The following is a 21,245-nucleotide window of genomic DNA, read 5'->3' as shown; positions in this document are numbered from 1 at the left end:
TTATATTTTGATGTTGATTTCACATTTCATGGTAAAAGTTGACTTTCTGTTTCAGAAATAAACAGGGTACATTCTAGAATGAATGTTACTATTAGTAAGGAAATCAGTAGCTTAAAAGCAGTACAGTAAATACTTTATGGGAACCAATTAATACGAAAGCTCAATAAATTGCACCTTTCCTTGCCACCTGGAAGTAAGAGACAGATTTCAAGAAACAAGCTTCTGTCAGTAACTTATCAATAATGTTAATGAAAATAGTTACTTATAAACAGTAAATTCCAGAAAAATTTTTGGAATTGACATATTCACCCTTATCTCTTTTTGAACACATCCAAGATGATCTCAAAATACTACTTTCAGATCTATGGTAATCACATTCGTTATGCTCAAGGTATTGACCTCATAGTAGGAAGATGGATTAGTTCTTTTGCTATGGTAATGTTCTTTTAAAATGGCCATTATAGAAAACATTGGCAAAATTAAGTAGAACAGAAAAAAATCTACCCTTATTAACCATTGCCCAAATCCAGTCATAGTTAAAAGTTTAGAATGGCTCAATTCAGTTCATTTTCTAGGTATTTTAAACATAGCCTTGTGATCATATTGTTCTAAGTTTAGATATTTTAAATATTGCCATTTCCTAAAATTGTGTAACTTCTTAAAAATAGCATTTCTCTTTTGTTTTAAGCCCAGTTAATAACCAATTAGTTTGGGGATCATAAAGTGTGAAAAATAGAACATGTTTGAGGCAAAACAAGACAGGATGTTAGGTAGTACTTGAGTTAAATTTCTGGTAATTGGGCAGCGATGAAGAACAGAGTGCTCCTCCTGTGCCCACGTGCTTATGAGAGAGAATGAGCACTTCAGAGCCATTGCACTGGGGTTGGGGTCGGGGTTTGCTAGAGAAAGGCATTCTCAGTCTCCTAAACCAGACATGCCCAGTGTCTAGTTGGACACATTGGTCACATCGAACCATGAGATGAACTCTCAGTAATTTGGATTCCTCCAAAATGATCACATGCCCAGGCCTTTAGGCACGAAGTGGTCTGGCAGTTGGATGGCATTTGTCTGACTTCTCTTGTAGCTTGTTATGGAGTTCTGTGGGGCTGGATCCATTACGGACCTTGTGAAGAACACCAAAGGGAACACACTCAAAGAAGACTGGATCGCTTACATCTCCAGGGAAATCCTGAGGGTAAGACAAGCACACAGCTGCAGGCCACCCCCCCACCCCCCATGATCTCTGTGCTTCCATTTTCAGTTTCCTAGCCCCAAGTATTTCTTTGCATTGTATACATACACAGATATTCTCCATTTGACAAGCACGGGGGCTGTATCGGTAGCTAGCTTTGGTAAGTTAAACTATATCATGATTTGCCTCTGGCAAATATCTAAAGAATGTAGGCTGAAACAAAAGGAGGTGTTCTGTATATTCCTGAATTTTATCTCCCAGGCCATTGCAACAGGCCTGATGGCAACTTTCCTTTGGAGTTAAAAAGGAAATCAGAGTGGAAGGGAAGAGAAATAATCTCTAACTACTGTTTGTATAGGCATCCTCTGTATAAGCTTGAAAATTAATATTAATGGTATTGTATGCTAGTTTTCAAAATCATCCTGTGAATCTTGGCATTAGTTGTTAGAATCTGTTGCAGTATTTATGAAGAAAAGCTCTAATGTCTAATGTTATTTACAGCTGTTTGAGAGTCTGGCTAATGATCTTAGAGTTAAGTTTCTGAACTGCTGCTGTGTGCTTTTAAAAGGTTCGATTTGGTGGAACCTGACAGTGTAGGCAGAGGGCTTTTAGGATTTTGTATTTGAAAGGTCATGTGCATGACAAGTGGGTCACTCTCCTCCATTCAGCTATCACAGTTTATCTCTTCTACTTTACCCCTGAATTATACACTTAAATTACTGGTTGCATTTTATTTACCTACCACCTTTTCAAAGTAAAGACAATGGAATTAAACTGAAATCTAATTTTTCTGCTTCTCTCATTAAGAAGAAAAATCTTATAAGTAGCTAGTTCTTTTACTTTTCATCTATAAAGATATCTGTAAAGATATCCTGCTTTGTATATTTAAGTTTCATTGAGGACTGCATGTTGTAAAGACTTTCATATAGACTTCCTGGGGAAACATTTCATTTCTTTTTATTTATATATTTACAGAGCCCTTGAGAGTCTCCTTTAAGAAGACTAGGTGTGAGGTAGAGAATCGGGTGGTGGGAGAACCATCTTTTTATAATCACATGAGGGTGCTATTACTAAAATACCGGGGTCTTGTATTTTATAGTTAATTAGAAAGCAGAGCCTAAAAGTGGGAATCTAAGTGTCCTGCCTTATACCACTAGAAAGCAATTCAGTAAATAAGCAGATGAGTTTATTATGTTAATAGCTAAAACTCTTAGCATGGTAAGTAGGTAAATACCAGTGTTTAGGAAGTTGGGTTTTAGAGTGAGTTAGAGTTGGGTCTGAGTCCTGCCTTTGCTGTGTATCTGCTGCATACCAGGTTATTCGACTTTTAAGACTTACTTTCCTCTTCTGGTATTTTAGATACCAACCCTGTGAAATTAGTATTAAGAGAATTGAATGAGTTAGTGTATATTAACATTAATGTAACATGTATACATTGCTACCTAGCAGTAATTATTAGCTGTTGTCATGATTCTGTGTTATAAACACACACACCCATACCCACACACCTTCCTTGTGTATAATCCCAGTATGGGATTTCTCAAGCAGAGAACTAACTTTTAGTATAATATCCTAGGGATCAAATGTTCTTGAGACATCAAAGACATTACACGTTTTTATATATCCAGGTAAGCATTGTTTACTTACTATATATAACAGGTATATTTAATCATTTCTCATCATTCATCTCAGGCAGTATTTAAATAGAAGCCTATGTTGTTTGTGAGGCCTCTGCTCAGCTTGGGTGTGGTAGATGGGTAGACAAGTTGTTGAGATGCAGCAAGTCTTTTCCACCTGAGTGGGCATCTGAAACAAGAGCTTCCTTCACTTACATTTAACAGGGGTTTCTCCTTAGGACAAAAGTTTAAATTAAGTAAAAACAAATTCCTCAGGGAGAGTTAGTATGTCTCTTTAGTGTGTGTTTATTGTAGGGGTTACTAAGTGTTTGTTTAGGTAAAGAGGAAGCAAGATGGTAAGTTGGAGGGGAGGTCTCATGGGACAGGAAGGCAGCCCTCCCTGGCAGATAACCTGGGTTCTCGAAGGCACAGTTGTGCTAGCTATTTTCATAGTGGCAAAACTTTTCCTCATTCTTTAGTAGATGTTAGATTTAGATGTTAAGAACCTTACAAGGGTGAGGGCCATAGCATGTAGGCCTCAGATATCAGTAGGAATGCTCTCTTGGGTCAGCCCACTGAAACTCTGAACCAAAAGGTACACCAGTAAAGGCAGCCTCTGTGTGTGTGTGTGTGTGTGTGTGTGTGTATATATATATTTTTTTTTTTTTAAGCCCACTTCCATGTTTACATTCTATGCAGCAGTTTTTTCATTTCAGTACAAACTAGTACTTTCATTGAATGTGGGAACATAGAGCTTTCATAACCAACACTGAAGGACAGGCTTTGATTAGGTCCTCTGGTCCTTGTCCACAAATGAGAGAGTTGTAGGAAAAATGTTTCCCGGTTTTGAGACACTGATTTATTTGCTGTAGGGTGGGGTATTACTGAGTATTTTGACTTGGCATCTCTACTAAAGCGGAAATACTGTGGCCTAACTTTCAGTATGGGCATAGTTGGAACACACATACTCGCAGGTACTTCATACAGGAAAATGTTCTCATTGTTTAAAATAATCATAACTCAAGGCAGCATTTTCACAGAGCTGTTAGACCTACTTTCAGCTGTTTGCCATGAAGCAGCAGTGATCCTGCAGCAATGTGGACAGGGAAATGGGCCTTATTTAATACATTGACAGTTGGTAATGAGCACAATCATATGCAGGCCACATTTGTTGGAGATGTGGCTGCTTATGCTTGTTGCTAAAATAATCCTATAAAGTGTAAGGAAGTTTGTTAAAGTTAGAAAACAAAAATGAACAGAAGTACTAGAAGTAGGAGTCAGGAAAAACTTAGTGCAGCCATCTATTTTTTCTGCTTTCCTTGTGCTGTTCAAAGTTACACCACTATGATAGGAGGGACATATTTCCTAACTATAGCACCCAGGTGCCATATATTTTTAGTACTTTTTCCCCTAGTAAGCGCTTTGTGGGGTAGCACTGCACATCCTGTGTTGTGAACAATAAACAAAGCTATCAAATAAGCACTATTCTGTTTCATATGCAGACTAGTAAGTGAATGCTTAGAAAGCTTCCTGTTAGAAAAATTAGTATTCTAGAGTAGCTCTTAATTTGTATCTTATAAAGTAATGACAGTAAAACTCCACACAAAAAGTTAAACAGGAAAATTGAATAAATCCTGCCTTTTTTGGATCAAGATGTTTTAATGAAAATAGTCACTGTGTCTTAAAGAGGCATGCTATATACATTTGGCATCTCCAGCTAAGGACAGAACAAGTAAATGAGTTGTGAGAATGATGCATTGCTGTCTTTTGGTTCATATTTAGATGCAACATATGTTTTTGTTCTTCTATCACCTCTCATAAGAGACGTGCTTTTGGGCTTCATTCCAGGTATGAGGTCATCAAAAAGTAGTATAAGCCGGTAGGGTTTGTTTCCTTGGGGAAGGGAAGAAAGATATTTTATTTGAGCTCAAGGCTCCTGTGGGCAAAATTGTTTTAAAGTTGGGGTGGAAGTAGATTTGATTGGCCTTTAGCAATTTGTCATTGTGCAGTGGGAAGACTAGCCAGAATTGAAGAGCCAGATTTTAAAACCCCTCTCTAGCCCTTCACTTTTCCCCTGGGATGTGTTCAGTCCAACTATGCCCGTGGGGTCACCCTCTGAAAGATAGACATTTAGCGTGGGAACGGAACCACCCTGTACACAAATAGCACAAATTATAGCAGAGAAACTGCAGATGGTAATCTAAAGTGTGTCTTAAAGGCACAGCTAGAAAGTGGTAATGTTGGTCACATGGGGAACCTAGCCCATTGGGATGCTGTGGCTAGGAGGAACTCTTTCTGTGTGGTAGTACTGGTGATGTCTTCCTGGGGATGCTCTGAGAGTGAATTTTATGCTCTAAATTTGAGTTCACAAAAACTTTTGACCCACATGTACACTTAGTAATCAAAGGTGTATTCCTGGCTATTTATTTATAGCAACAAAGAACTAAAATTCCAATCTGTCTTTCCTGTTTAGGGATTGGCACATCTTCACATTCACCATGTGATCCACCGGGACATCAAGGGCCAGAATGTATTGCTGACTGAGAATGCAGAGGTGAAACTTGGTACGTGATGGAGGTGCAGCATAATCTCACATGTGGTACTTGGCCCTGGTGCAAACCAGCAGCACTTTCTGCCCCGGTTGTGTTTAGCCAGATGTTCAGTCTACTACCCATGTTTTCTATTTTGGTTCTACTTAAGAATATGGGGATGGGCTTACTGCTTAGCCTGGCTCCAGCCTCCCTTCTCCCATGCTTCTCCCCTCAGCTCTGTCCTCTGTACAACAGCCAGACTAATATTTAAATCACACCACTTTCCTGCTTAAAGACCCTTAGTGGCTTCCTGTTGTACTTTGAATAAAGTATATTCCTTACCCTGGCCCATTAAAAGCCCTGTAGGTCTGGCCCCTGCTGCTTTTGTCATCTCATTTTGTTACCCTCTTCTCTTCTTCCTCAAGTACTGTCACTTTTTGAACTTCTTGGAACTCATCTCAGGGTCTTTGCACACACCATGCCCTCATTGGGAATATTTGACCATAGTTTTTAAGTCATAGTTTTTTCTTCATCTTCAGGAGTCTTTTCCGACCCTCTGATCTGTCTTGGACCCTGCTGTTTATTTCCTTCATAGTATTGTTCACATTTATGAATATATGGTTATTTGTTTACTTGTATTTTTGTCTCCTTTACCAGAATGTAAGTTCTGGAAATGCAGCAACTGGAATTTTTTTTCGCCAGTGTATTCTTATCTAGTACTTAGCATTGTAGGAATGTCCACCCTGTGGCCTGAGGGCCACATGCTGATTTTGTGAGACCTTTTTTTGTTTGTCTGGGGTGTCAGATATCATAGAAGGTACGCACAGAGCTTTCTTTTTTTTTTTTTTCCTTCTAATCAGTGTTCATTTTTGTTTGTATATTTAATGTATGGTCTAAGACAACTCTTATTTTTCCAATGTATGGCAGAGAATAAAAATGGTTGGATACCCCTGCATGAATGACTTCTTTGTCAGATTTCTGCAGCCCATTATGTAATTCCTGAAGATGATTTTACAATGGTTCTCTTACATTTCCTATTTCCTTAAGCTGGACCTGAACTTGTTCTCATTCTACTTCTATATTATATAATGGGTCTGTCAACGTTTTAAACAGCATTAATTTTTCTTCCACTAAGGCATCACAAGAAAAAATTCTTAATGTTAATATGGATCTAATCTACTTTAGTTTCAAAAATTATGGTCACTGTAATTGTATTTTAAAGATAAAATCATTACCATTGCTTTCCTTGCATAGTGCCTGCACTTCATAGTCTTCTGTGGAAGAATAGTCTGCCCACTTAGAAACTCCCCTCAAAGATAAGATAGGAGGCACTTGAGTTGTTCTTATCTCCAGCTCCTCAGCCTTGGCCCGTGAGAGTCCCTGAGGAATCAGGGTCTGTTGCCCTTGCCTTCCAAATTGCTGTGGAGCGTGCAGAGGCTTTCCGAACTGACTGTATGACTGGTGTATCTCTCTCAAGAGGAGGATTCAGCAAATGAGTCCACACCTTACCCAGGTTGTTTCCCAAGCATGTCTTGTACACAGAAGTTGAATCTGCAACCCATGTAAATCATTTCAACACTTCAAAGGCCCTTTTGCACAAAGTCCCCGTCCTTGCACATTCCTGCTAAGGCAGTGGCACTATGTATAGTGATGATGTTGACAGGTACTGATGGGCAAACGTTCCATTAGATTGTGGACTTTCTGCCAACTCTACTTCCATTCATCCTAAACTTTGCTCTAGACTACCATCATTTTAAAATTGGATGGCATGTAGAAATCACTCTGAAAAATCAGCAGTAGTCCCAAGTGCTGTGTTTGGGTGTTTTTCATGTATTTGTGATTTAGCTTGGTTCTCTTTATTTAATGCAGTACTGTGTTCTGTCAAAACCTTTGTGGATGTCTTTTCTTTATATGGTTTTTAGCTCCATTAAGAAGCTTAGTCCAGTGGGCTTTTGTCTGTGGGAGGCATATTCTCTGAAAGCACTGAAGATCATGGTTCATTCAAAAGGCCCTCTGCTGGTGTCTGTTGGGGAAGCTCAGGAAGGCTGCTGGGTCCCGGCCTCCCAGGAGCTTCCATTCTAGTAGAAGGTCTCGTAGTCTTGGTGGCTTGGCTCCATAAAGGACACTAATTTCTGATGCCGCCTGCCTTGAGGATTGCATGTTCATGAAGCATTCTGTTTCAGTTGACTACAGAGATACTGCCTCCTTCCCTCCCCCTCTCATTACATTTTGTTTGTTAATTGCATTCCACTTAACCTTTCTTTCTCTTCCTCCTGCAGTTGATTTTGGTGTGAGTGCACAGCTGGACAGGACGGTAGGGCGGAGAAACACATTCATAGGCACTCCCTACTGGATGGCTCCCGAGGTCATTGCCTGTGATGAGAACCCAGATGCCACCTATGACTACAGGGTGAGCGGCACCTGCTCTGTGGGCCTTTGCTGGGCCACTGACATTCCTGCGGGATGAGGGCTTTCCTTACAGATTTTTTTTTTTTTTTGGTAGAGACAGTCTCACTTTATTGTCCTTGGTAGAGTGCCGTGGCATCACAGCTCATAGCAACCTCCAACTCCTGGGCTTAGGTGATTCTCTTGCCTTAGCCTCTTGAGTAACTGGGACTACAGGCCCCCGCCACAATGCCTAGCTATTTTTTTGTTGCAGTTCAGCTGAGGCTGGGTTTGAACCCGCCACCCTCGGCATATGGGGCCGGCACCCTACCCACTGAGCCACAGGCGCTGCCCCCTTTCCTTACAGATTGTACACCCCTCATCCCTGACTGCTCTTGCCATGAATAAGTCACGGCTATACTATGGCATATGCAAATGTCCCAGGAAAGTGTTCAGATGCTGCCTGTTTTGTCCATTTGTATCACCTGCGTTCTCACTGAGAAATATACTGATTTCAAGATAGTTTGGAGCACTTTCTTATGCTTAGAACTTTCATCATGAATGAGCAAATAAAACAGACAAAAAGACCTGCCCCTCATATAACTTATAGTTGAGTAGGGAATAAAGTTTAAATCAAATGTTTCTGCCCCTGTTTGCTACCATTTTTAAACATTAAGACTGTATTAGAATCAAATATTTATTCCTTTTAAAATTTTGTTAATATATAGAAATAACTTCATTTATGCAAAATTTTAGAGATGTTAAAGAGCTTTATAGTTTTGATTGAGTATGCAGATGTATTTAAGTTATTAGAGTGACCTCTAGGGACTTGAATCAGTAATGCACTTTTTTGATTCAGGTGTAAAATCCATGTTTGATAATCAGACACAGGTTGACTATATGTACAAAAACTATTAAAAACAAAAACTTTAATTAAATGAGCCAGAGTGGTTAATGTATGTGTTAATGATTTTCAAAATTGAGTTCATGTCTTAATAGTCTCCAATGTATTTTAGTATTTATTATAAATACCTAATTAGGCTTAATGTAAGCTTACCATGAAAAGGAATTTTTATGTTATGTTTTAATATATTGAAGTATTTTAAAATAGATTATATACCTTATGACTTTCTACTATTTTTTATGTTGTTAAATATCTCTAAAATTGAAAACATTTCCAACCTCCCCCCAATTCCATTATACCTAAAGAAAAAGAAGTTATTTTTTACTTCTTAACATAAAGTGCATAATTAGACCCAGCTGGTTTGTCCAAATCAGTGTCTAGTACAGGAAAAAATACCATTAGGTTGCTTGGTCTTTGAGTGTCTTTCAGTCTAGATTGCCACCTTCCCATCCCTTTTATGAAAGTATGACTTGCTGAAGAGGATGGACCTGTTCTAAAAGGTCCTGTGCTCTGTATTTGTCTGATTACTTCTTTGTAATGTCGCTGAGCCTGTTTCCCCTAAATGGAAAGGTTCAACTATTATCAAGGAAAACCTTAGAAGGTCATCTCACAGCAGATAAGGGGTACCTTGCTTGCCTCACACCAGGGGACCTACAGCACCTCGCATCCCACACTGCTGTTCCTTAGAGCAGTTACTGGGTTAAGGAGGCAGACCCCTTTGTACCCCTGCAATATGGACAACTTCATAGAAATAAGGGAGGAATTCATAGCCTTACCTATCCTTATTTTTGTATTCAATCATATTTGCCTAAACTTTTAAAGATATTTATAGGTTATATAGAAAACTCTTAAACTGAAAAACTTTAGGTAGTTTCTTGGTTAGGATAATATACAAACAAAAGTATACTAATGATGATAACTAACTTTACTTTCTAAAAATCTTTTTTGGACTTAAAGGAAATATTCATTGATAAGACTTTCTTTCATCAGCCAATATTTATTATAGAGTGTCTCCCAGATACAAAAGCAAATAAAACAGACAAAAATGTCTGTCTTCATATAACTTATATTTGAGTAGTAAGTAAAATTGAAATCAAATTTTAAATTTACTGTCTCAGGAGGATCAGAGAAAATTCCATGCAGAGAAAGTTTATTTATTTGGTTGAAGGTAGAGAATTGCACTCAACAGCATGTTTTGAATTAGTAAACTATGGTAGATTTTCTGATTCCAGTTGTGAACATTTTGTAAGGATTGCTTTCTGGCCTTTAAACTTTTCACATCCTGGAATTAAGTTTGAGATATAAATGTAAAACATAAAAACAAACATAAATCTGGGCTAGGAATCTTAAGTGATTGAGTGCTTGTAAGGAAATGGAGAAACGTATCAGTAGTAAACTGATGATTCACCAGCAGGTAGAGACAGGCTTTTTATTTTTTTATTTTTTTATCACAGCTCACAGCAACCTCCAACTCCTGGGCTTAGGTGATTCTCTTGCCTCAGCTTCCCAAGTAGCTAGGACTACAGGTGCCCGCCACAACGCCTGGCTATTTTTTGTTGCATTTTGGCCAGGGCTGGGTTTGAACCTACCACCCTCGGTATATGGGGCCAGCACCCTACCCACTGAGCCACAGGTGCTGTCCATAGAGACAGGTTTTTAAATGGACCATCTCTAGTTTGTTTGCAAATGTGGGTCTTTTTAATAAACATATAAATTTTATCTTTATTTTGTCATTCATTTATTTGTGTTCATACAAATATGTTTGTGCTTTTAATTTCCTGGTGTACTTTCTTCTGACTTACATAGCAAAGAAAGTTTTTATGTTATTTGTGGCAATAGCCAGAAATGTAAGTTGATGGCTTCATAGCAAACGTGGTGTCTATAACATACTGTTTTATTTTTGCAGAGTGACCTTTGGTCTTGTGGCATTACAGCCATTGAGATGGCAGAAGGTGCTCCCCGTAAGTTAACTTTCTATCCTTTTTAGCCTCAAGACTTCAAAAGGAACAGCTTCATGGATAAAGCCATTTCTGATGAGCCATTTAGATGACGGAATTATAAATACAGTAAAGTTTTAGATGTAAAAGGAATTCTTGGCAAATACTATTTCTCTTGGAGATCCCTAGAGGTCTTACAGGCTACATTTTCCTTTTAAGTTGTATTCATATGTGTGGCCTGAAAGTACACTGATATGCAATAATAATTTTTCTTTTTACAATTTAAACTTATTCAGTGAAATGGGTTCTATTACATGACATTTTAGTAGTACTTAAGTTTTGACTGTACAAATGGAGGCATAACTTTTTATCTATAGAAAATTTTTTTTTGCTTATTACCTGTGGAATTTTGTAAGAGCGCTGCTTCTTTGGATTAAATCCATGAAAACTTGATAAAATTGATTTTTGATCAGGAACAGAGTAAAATTGTAGAGAACAAAAGAAAAAGCTAGCATTTTCTGCTAGTTCCCTTAAAAAAAGGTGTACACTAAGAATGTATAACTGCCTCATATAGAGTTGCTGCTGAAATAAATATTTGTTGAATGAATGAAAAACATTTATTGACAGCCATAATTTAGTTTGGATTACAGAAATGTATGTCTGCCTTGAACCCTGAACATTCTCTCATGTAGCCCTATACAGAATTGAGACAGGGTTGTCTTGCTTGATCCTCTCGCAGCTTTCATTCACAGTGGGAGTAGTATTGTCTGCTTCCCTACCTCCCATTCCCCAGAAATAGTTTCTGTAATATTCTCTTGAAGGTAAAGAAACATGAAAATGCACATTGCCTCTGGTGACATCTTAGTGCTTATGATAGGAGAATAAATAGTAATTGCCCAGAAATAAACAATCCATTTTACACTCACAATTTTTCTTTTTGTATTAGCTATAACAACAAATAGTTAACATTTCTGAAGGGCCTAGTTGTGCTTATTCTGTTCTAGGCATTGTGTGAAGGCCTTCACAAGCTGTATATTACTTAATCCATGCAACAGCCCTATGAAAATGCAGTAATTTTCCTCGTAATCTTACAGATGGTTTAAAAACTTCAGCATTCATTCCTTTAAGACTTTGATTTATGAAAACTTTCCAGTATCTACGCGGAGTTGTGTGCTGTTCTTTTTGCTCTTAGTCTTCTGTTTGCTATTTTTAAATGGGAAATTCAAGGTGTGCCCTAAAGTTTAAACTAACTAGACTGGATGATATGAAGCATATTGGTCAGGTGCTGGGCCCGATCATTTGATGTGAATGTTGTAAGCGAGCCCTACAAATCAAGACTGAGTCAAATAAGTGCGATACTGACACGACCGTCTCCTCTCCCCAGCTCTCTGTGACATGCATCCAATGAGAGCACTGTTTCTCATTCCCAGAAACCCTCCTCCCCGGCTGAAGTCAAAAAAATGGTAAGCTATATATGCTTTTTGTTGCTGTTGTTCCTTTCCTTTAAAAAAAAATGTTTCTTTTTAGTTTTACTTTCCTCTTGAGACAAAATTCTGGCTCTTCTAATTCTGAAGAACATAAGAATCAGTACCCTAAAACGCCAATTAAAGAATGCAATGCACTAATGAAATTTTTTCTTGGTAAACTCTCTTTGAATTACAGTGGTGACAAGTATACACCATAACATGGTTAAAGAAGAAAGTTCTATTTTAATATTTAAACATTCTTTTATTGTAATATATTTCTAAACATCTTTCCACTAAAAAAGCAAAGCTGTGTTGACTTGAAATTCCTCAAGTAAAATAGTATTTTTAAATTAATGGGGAGCTTTTTACTGTAATTATTTTTTAAAAAATTTGGACTTAGACATATCTGTTTTTATTCCAGAAGAGCACATTAGCAGGATGTTCCTCTCTCCTTGAGTTACACCTTCCTATCTTCTTGTAACTTACGCATTTGTTGAACAAAATACTGGTACACTTGGAGAGAGAGGATAGCCACCTTCCCAGAGGAAAGCTTTTAGAATTCATGCACTGTGTGAATGTGCTGTTGGGGTTGGCTTACAAATCAAAATTTTGCTCACTCAATTCCTCCTGAACTGGTTTCCTGGGTCTTTTACTGTTTGTTCTTGTCCCTACTCAATCTTCCACATTCACGGGTCTCTTCTCCTTCCTTTGTTCCTCTTTCTCTTTTCTTGGGCTTATCTTATTGTTGGTCACCGATGGTTTTTTTCTTTTTGAAACCATTCTTAGTAGTTTTTTAAGTTTCTTTCTTTTTCTTTTTTTTTGGAGACACAGTCTGGGCTGGAGTGTGGTGGAATCATCATAGCTCACTGCACCCCTAAACTCCTGGGCTTAAGTGATCCTTCTGCCTCACCCCTCAGCCTCCCAGGTAGCTGGAAATAAAGGGGCACACCACCACATTTTTATGTTTTTGTAGCGACAGGAGTCTCAATATGTTACTCAGTTTGGTCTTGAATTGCTGGCCTCAAGAAATCCTGTTGCTTCAGCTTCCCAAAGTGCTGGAATTACAGGCATACCTGGCTGTCCAGTTTCTTAACTCTTCTGAGATAGGCAGAAGATCTCAATGTTAAGCTGTCCATTCTAGATTTTAGGCTTAATGACTGTTTCTATCTGCTCTTTTTGTTGTTGTTGTTGTTGTTGACCTTCTGGTGTTTTGCAGTTTCCTTTTCCCTTTTATAGACGTGCATACGCACGCATTTTCCTTCGTGCTCTCCCCTATTCCTTGCTGTCCCTGCCCCCCAAATTTTTAACATCCTTTCCTCACCTTTTTTTGCTAGCACGATTTTTCCCTTTTTTATATACTAACTTGAGCCACATTTGATTCCAGATAACTGAGGTTGTCTAATTCCGTTTACCCGTGTTTAAAGGGATTCTTACTGTCACACAGTTGCAAAGATTCTAGCCCCAGTTGATCTCTTTGTTAAGACGTGACAGCTCTGGATACCCATGGGGGGTTCCCCCTAGGGAAACCAGGTGGGTATAGCAGATATCACCCAGAAGTAGGCTAGGGGGCTGAAGTAACTCATTATCTAGCTCATGGTAAACTAAGCATTCACTCCTTTCCCCCTTTCTTTTTCTCTATTGGATTTTGTTGACATAAGTCTTCACTGGTCTTTAAACTTGAAGAGATGCTACTTCATTTTATATCACTGTTCTTGTTAACCCAAATACTCCAAAGGAATGAAATGATTACAGACATAACATCCTTCCTTTGTGATTGCTGTCCTCCAACTGCTAGATGTAAATTTCTACTACTGTTTTTGGAGAAGCGGCTTTCAAAAGATGATCTATGTCATCTCTTCCAATAGAACCTGATTAGTGATTTTAAAGAATATACTATGGGTCATTGATTTCCAAATGTTAGTCTGTTGACGCAGTACATAGTAATCCCTTTGGAATCTTTTAATTTAGGGTTCTAGCCCCAAAGTTTCTAGTCTGGACAGTGACTCAGGTATTTGTATTTTTAAAGAACTCCCTTAAGTGATCTTTGTGAGCACTAGGGTTTAGGACTCTCTGTGTCAGAGCATTTCACTATTCATGTTTCCTCATTAAACACAGAATACAGTAATAGCTGCTTCAAATGACTTTGGTCTTCTCTAAGCTACCCTGCACTATTTTTCTATTATTTTCTATTTTTCACGTTAACCTCAGAAAGTGATTCTTACTCTTTTGACACTTTTCTACCTTTGTTCATGTTATTTTTCACTCTGGAATGCTGTCTTTTCTCTTCTACCCTAGGAATATCAAATATTCTACTTTTCCTTGGTGTCCAACTCACTGTAATAGTTGTGGGTTTTCCCCCATTTATAATTTGATTATACTTCTGCTATTGTGTACCTAAATTTCCTCTGCTCTACTGCCAATGTGTATTTCTCATAGAGCCAAACATAGACAAATGCAGTTAGTTGATAAATAAATATTTATTGACTTGAGAAAAATAGTTAAGTTTTAATGGGAATATAAGACAACAGAAGTGACTAGATGAATTTTACAAATCCCATTTTAAAAGACTGAATACTTCATTCATTCAACAAAAATTTATTACATACATATTGTGGTATGCCATACTTAGTGTTGAGCACTGGTGGTAGAATGAAAAATAGATACCAATTGTTGACTTGTAGGGGCCCAGAAACATAACAAAGTGCACAGTTCATTAAAAGTCTATTAAAACTGATAACCCTTGGTTCAGCCCCCATAGTTCACTGGTTAGGGTGCCAGCCACATATACCAGGGCTGGAGGGTTCGAACCTGGCCTGGAACTGCTAAACAACAATGACAACTACAACAAAAACATAGCCGGACATTGTGGTGGGCACCTGTAGTCCCAGCTACTTGGGAAGCTGAGGCAAGAGAATCACTTAAGCCCACGAGTTTGAGGTTACTCTGAGCTGTGACTCCATAGCACTCTATCCCATGCTACACAGTAAGACACTGTCTCAAAAAGACAACAACAACAACAAACCTGATAACCCTAGGAGAAAGACTTTAAGTTGGTGCATGAACGCCAGAAGAAAGATTCTAACTTGCAGCAACGTATAGGGTGGAATGTTGCCAGTAAGGTTTATCAAACTGATGATTCCTGAGATGAGTCTCACAAGATAGGGTGGGTGGAAGCATCTCAACCTGTGCTAGGACTGAGGTCATCATGAACTAGGCTTGGAGAAACAAGCAAGAGTGAAAGTGGCTCGTATGGCAAATGTAAGTGACAGGCTCATTGCGCCCCTAAATACTAAAATTTCTACATTTGTATGTCAAACATAAGACCTTGACATTGAAATGTCAAATTAACAGGTTTGAGAGTCCCCAGCATTTAGTTATGGATTTACCTCCTTTTCTTATCCCAATGTCTGTCCTTTTTTTTTTTTTTTTAAAGATACCAGGCATATTTCCTCCTCTCTGTCTGCCCTCATTTCAGCAGAGACGTAGCTCTTCGTCCACTCTTGTGATTAAAAACCAATTTTAACTTAAATCTTTCTTCATAGCTCCCTATTTGTGGTGTGTAAACAGCAGACAGTGAAGTGCTTAACCTGTGCTGAATGAATGCTCCCAATCCCCAGGTCCTGAGTTCCTTTCTGTGTTCCACATGTGCATTTGTAGAATGTTCACAGTGAATTCTGAAGCTATCTTTAAGTTACGGATACTTTGGAGCTTTTTACTCTTTGTTGTAGAAATTTGATGGTGGTTTTTTTTTTTTTTTAACTTCTTTTAACAGGTCAAAGAAATTTTTTAGTTTTATAGAAGGGTGCCTGGTGAAGAACTACATGCAGCGGCCCTCCACAGAGCAGCTTTTAAAACATCCCTTTATAAGGGACCAACCAAATGAAAGGCAAGTTAGAATCCAGCTTAAGGATCATATAGATCGGACGAGAAAGAAGAGAGGAGAAAAAGGTATAAAACCTGTTTCTGTGTTCCTTCTTTTACATTTTTAGTTTTAGGTTCTTCTCAGCTAGAACGGGTTATTCTTTTCGCAGTTGTGAGTTTGTGCTCATTTGGCCGGGGCTTCAGGAGTTTGTCTCTGCCATGCAGTTCAGGGATCAGGCCTAGAGACCAGTGGCTCCTTGTCTTACTTCATCATGCATGTGTTCCTTGGGTACTTCCCTTGGAGGTTATTGAGCCCCTGCTGTGGACATCAGCATCAGGGTGTTCCTCAGTGTCACTCTCCTGCTTGAAGAACTGCCTTCCTTCAACCTCCCAGGATTGCTTCCTGCTTTCCTCCCTTACGGGGTGTGGTTAGGCCTGGGCCACAAGTGTGCTCTTGTGCTGATTACTGACGTTTCCTTTCTGTCCTTAGTATCCTTGTTTTATATCTTTACGCATACTGTACCCGTGTACCCTGAAGGCCACCTTGTTTTCCTTCAGTCTAGCAAGGTGCTGTTCAAGCTTCATTAGCATCTTTTCTCAGCCGCCTTCTCTAAGGCTGCTACTTCCTGTTGCTTTTTGTGTTTTGTGGATCCTTGTGGTAACTTTATAGAACAATGTTTGGCTAACTGGCATCTTGGTAATGAACTTTTCCCAGGCACTCAAATTTTAAGGCCAAAGAAGAAACAAAAATGGAAGTTCAAGGCAATGAAAGAGTTAGTCAGAGTCATTCTGGAGGCCTGTATTGAGTTTTTTGCATGTTCATTGGAGTCTTACACAACTTAAGTTTATTTGTAGTATTCATCATTGCTCCAAATAACTTCTCTTCTCTGATTTATTGTCATAACTAAGCTTTGTATAGTAAACTATGCATTTGTTATGAACCAAAATAAATACTGAAGCAAGACTTTTTCCCCCTTAACTCTTACTTGATGACGTGGTAATCCTATTTTGGGAAATAAATTATTTGCAAATTGGATCATTTTCCCCTTATTTTACTTAGTGTAGCTAACATTTGTGGGACACTTGCTGTGTGCCAAGTATCTGCTACATACTTAGCCTGGGTCAGCTCACACATTCCTCAGTATTTGTATTTTGCAGATGGAAACAGCAAAGCATCTTCCCTTGTTTTAATCTTCAAGTCATAGTGACCTCTTTATTTTTCTGGATTCTCCTTACAAACACCCTTAACCTCTTGTCTGTAATTAGTATTAATAGTGTATAGTATAAAATTTTAGACATAGTGGAGTACCTATTTAAAGGATTCCAAAGATTCTTTAGGTTGGAATTTCTCTTAGAAATTAGCATATATCTGTCTGCTATGATGGCATATCTTTTAAAATCTATATATATCTATATGTCTGTTAAAATTGTGTAGCTTCTTTTGATTATCTTTCACAGAGAAGAAATAATACCATATGTATACACTGATAGATTTGTCCTGAATTATGTGTGCTCAGATTCATTTTTCTTAGCAGGATTTCATCTTCTATATCTGAAAAAAAATTAAAATGTATTTTTTGTTTGTGAGTAGACTTTGTTTTTTAAAATCTGTGCTAGCTGCTCTCTGGACTGAAATTACTCACTTTTAAGTTGGATACTGACATTAAGTGAGGGGACCAATAAAATTGTCTGTTACTTTTGGGAAAATAGTATAAAACCTGTAGAAATGAAAATGAGTTACTCATGTTGAAACTTTTGTTTGAAGTTTGCTCTAAATAGAACAATTTTTTTTTTTATATTTAACCAGAGTCAATGCAGATGTAGAACAAGTTTTGTTTCATTCTTCTTAGTTTTCTCCTGTTGGAATTTCTGGTAATATTTTAGTTTGTAGTTTTTTGTTTGTTTGTTTGTTTGTTTCTTGCTATAGTTACCTACGTAATGCTTCACTTTTTGTCCATCTATTAGGTTTTTCTTTCTCTTGCACTTTCTCTGGTTTCCCTAGTTGCTGAAGATAACCAAATAAATTGTCTGGGTTATCATAGTGTCAGCTGTTACATCTCTCTCTTTTGAATTGTGGTATCAAAATAGACTTCTGTGAATTTGCTGGTGTTCTTGGGCCACTTTTCCTGTATGCCAGGGACTCTGGAGCCCCTCTCATAATCCTGCATCCCCTCAGCAATGAATGCATCCTGTTAAGAGATTATTTTGAATGTTCCAGAATTGGGTATTCTATGGGGTGTAAGTCTAGCTCAGGGAATTGCCACTGATCAGTATGGAATTTGCTATGTCACCCCTCCTTGCCAAGTTCTCCCATATAAGGAGCTGTTTATACAAGGAACAGTTTGTATATTTTTCGCTATAATGCTCTTAGAGATGCTTGTCTGAACAAGTAGGTGTCAGGAGTTGTGAACTGTCCTATTTATCTTGTCTTTTTCTCCATAGATGAAACTGAGTATGAGTACAGTGGGAGTGAGGAGGAAGAGGAGGAAGTGCCTGAACAGGAAGGAGAGCCAAGGTAACCACAGAACCACTGTCTAGCATCCTGCTTGTTGGAGAGATTTAACTTCTGTCAGGATGTCAGAAGACTCCTGGGTAGTAGAAGGCATCTTAAATTACTTTGAAAGTGCCTTACTATCTCCCATTCCTCTCTATTCTCAGATAGATTCCTATAAATGTTTTTCTTCTTTAGATCCTCGTACCCAGTGGTGCTTTGCCAAGGATTGCATTGTGTCACCTCTCCATGTCACTTAGAAGGGTTGAAGGCTGGGTGGGGGAGGTTACCCTGGCAGTTTTCTGCTCCAGGAGGCATGTATGGTAAAGGTCTTCTAATGTGTAGAAGATTCCTACACAGAGAACAGGTCTGCCAAGGGGCCAGCAGGACCTCTATTGGAGAACTGTAGTTTTTCTGATAACGTTCTTTGTTTTCACTCTTTCCACAAATGTGCTTACCACCGTTTGATTTCGCTCATTAGAGTACGTTTGCCTGAATCCATTTTATGTTGTGTGTTTCGGTTTATCTGTACCTTTTCAAGGTATAGGAAAGCAGAAGGTTGAGGAGTTCAAACTGATAGCTTGAACCTCCTAACAACTGATTAATCAGAAAATAGAGGATTTTTGGATTTTACTAATGGGATTGCCTGGCAGGCGTTCATGCAGCAGCTGTATGTGGCTGATCAGTGAAACAAAAGTATGCTCAGAGGGGTGTTGAGAGGCCTGTGGGGAGTCACTTGTCAGAGAATGGGGTTTTGAAGAAAGAAAAGAAAATTTGGTAAAGAAACTCCATAGTATCTTTTTCTTCTTAGAGATTTTAATCCATTTTAGACTAAAAATTTATAGGAATTTGAGCTGATTTCATGAGCAATATAATTACAGTAGAACCTCCCTGCACTGACCATCTCCTTATGTTGACCTAATCTTCATAGACTGGGCATGCAACACATGTACGTATCAGTACAGTGAGCCTAGTTCCTTATGTTGATCACCTCTGTATCTTATAGTCCCTGGGGTGGTTCACTTACAAAGGAGCCCCTGTATTTTTGAAAAGGAGGCAATTTAAAGAGATTTGTTTGCCCTGTTATTCTAAGTGGAGAAGTAACTCTTAGTAGGGAGACCAGCTAGGAAGGATGCTGTTTAAGCAGTCTGCGCAATGGCTAATTCATGGGACCCACTTGAGCCCAGCCGCTGACTCTAGCAAAGTAGGTTATAGAAGTACATGACCAGGCTTGGTGGTTGACCAGATGAGGAGGAAGAAACAGTAAGTACTGAAAAAGTGCTCTGATGTTTCTGTTTACTACAGGAAAATAAGGTGGGTAGAGAAGAACTAGTGAAGTAAACAAAGGTGATTTCTTTTGTTTTATAGAGTGTAAATTGTTGTGAGAATCATAAATAGAAATGTCTTATTAAGCAACATCTAGGATAGAATTTTTATTCACTAAATGAATAAAAGAAGATACGTAACTATTGATTGTAGACACAGCCATTTCTTTGGATATATTAGTTGTCTTCCTGGCCACGGAGGAGCTCAGAACAGATGTAGAAGGGGAATAGGATACTGGTGCTGCTGTCTCACTTACAGGACAGCGTGCTCTGTACTCGCCCTGAGAGCCCTGCTTCCTCCTGCAGTTCCATTGTTAACGTGCCTGGTGAGTCTACTCTTCGTCGGGATTTCCTGAGGCTGCAGCAGGAGAACAAGGAACGTTCTGAGGCTCTTCGGAGACAACAGTTACTGCAGGAGCAACAGCTCCGGGAGCAGGAGGAATATAAAAGGCAGCTGCTAGCCGAGAGACAGAAACGGATCGAGCAGCAGAAAGAACAGAGGCGGCGGCTGGAAGAGGTAGAAAAAGGGAAATAACCCAAGTTGGTCATTTCTTTTTCCGTATTCACATTGGTAGGCAGACACTCAAAGGAATACTCTCTTCAGCCTCTTGAGGTAATACTTAAGCGCCCGGCATAGCTGTTCATGTAGCTTCTGAAGGAAAGCTTACACTTTGTACTGGCAGGCCTTCACATTCCTGGAGGCCTTCGAAATGTTTTCCTTCCTTGTAAAAACTTTAAGGCCCTGCCCCACAGTTGCTTGTCAACATACTGTGTTAAAGGCAGTGCAGGCGTCCCAAAGATGGCATCAGACCAGTTTTGTGACGTCTGTTTCCATTGTGGTTTAAGTTGGCTTGCTCAGGCTTGACCTGATTTCAGTTTCACTCTTGGCCTCTAGGTCTCAATTTGTGTGCACAGATTTTTCTGAAACTTCAGACTATTAAAATGAAAAACATTTTAATGTTGAATGAAAAACTTGAGGGTGGACTTAAGAATACATGATTTTAATGTGGGATTAGTTATGTCCTGTGGTGGGGAAGTGTATTTTGTACTACCTGCTCCCTTAACTCATAAATGTTGTTGATGTTGATAATGTGGTTACCTACAGCTTTTCCATTTTTAATTTACAGAAATATATTATTTCCCCATACAGTCATGGGTCACTTAATGACGGGGATACATTCTGAGAAATGCATCGTTAGGCGATTTCATCTTTGTGTGAACATCATAGAGTGTACTTACACAGAGCTAGATGGTACAGCCTGCTGTGTACCTGGGCTACATGGTATGGCCTTTTGGTCCTAGGCTACAGACCTGTACCTGTTACTGTACTGAATACTGTAAGCAATTGTAACACAGTGGTAAGTATTTGTGTATCAAAACGTAGGAAAGGTACAGTAGACGCATGGTTTTGTTAATTTAATCTTAGGAGACCACTGTCATATATGCAGTCTATTGTTATGTGGTGTCTGTATTTCACCTGGGAGGGTCTTGATTTTCTTTTCTTTTCTTTTCGTTTTCTTTCTTTCTTTCTTTCTTT

The 21,245-nt window shown here is 38.7% G+C and overlaps 1 protein-coding gene across 34 annotated transcripts in view; it reads left to right on the top strand.

Annotated features, from left to right (window-relative positions):
• Nucleotides 1-21,245, top strand: part of MAP4K4 (mitogen-activated protein kinase kinase kinase kinase 4) — a 184,485-nt gene that overhangs the window by 116,976 nt on the left and 46,264 nt on the right. For all 34 annotated transcript variants that reach the window (XM_023515827.1, XM_023515820.1, XM_023515821.1 and 31 more), the window contains exons 5-12: nt 1,085-1,195; nt 5,282-5,372; nt 7,619-7,749; nt 10,535-10,589; nt 11,950-12,028; nt 15,804-15,979; nt 18,335-18,407; nt 20,015-20,225. In XM_023515827.1, coding sequence (XP_023371595.1) covers nt 1,085-1,195; nt 5,282-5,372; nt 7,619-7,749; nt 10,535-10,589; nt 11,950-12,028; nt 15,804-15,979; nt 18,335-18,407; nt 20,015-20,225 — 927 coding nt within the window. The remainder of the gene's footprint in view (nt 1-1,084; nt 1,196-5,281; nt 5,373-7,618; nt 7,750-10,534; nt 10,590-11,949; nt 12,029-15,803; nt 15,980-18,334; nt 18,408-20,014; nt 20,226-21,245) is intronic.

This window comes from Otolemur garnettii, unplaced genomic scaffold (genome assembly GCF_000181295.1).
Source record: "Otolemur garnettii isolate 467f Iridium unplaced genomic scaffold, OtoGar3 scaffold00079, whole genome shotgun sequence".
Taxonomy (NCBI): domain Eukaryota; kingdom Metazoa; phylum Chordata; class Mammalia; order Primates; family Galagidae; genus Otolemur; species Otolemur garnettii.
The sequence above is the reverse complement of the archived record's forward strand: the minus strand, read 5'-3'. Positions and strand labels throughout refer to the sequence as shown.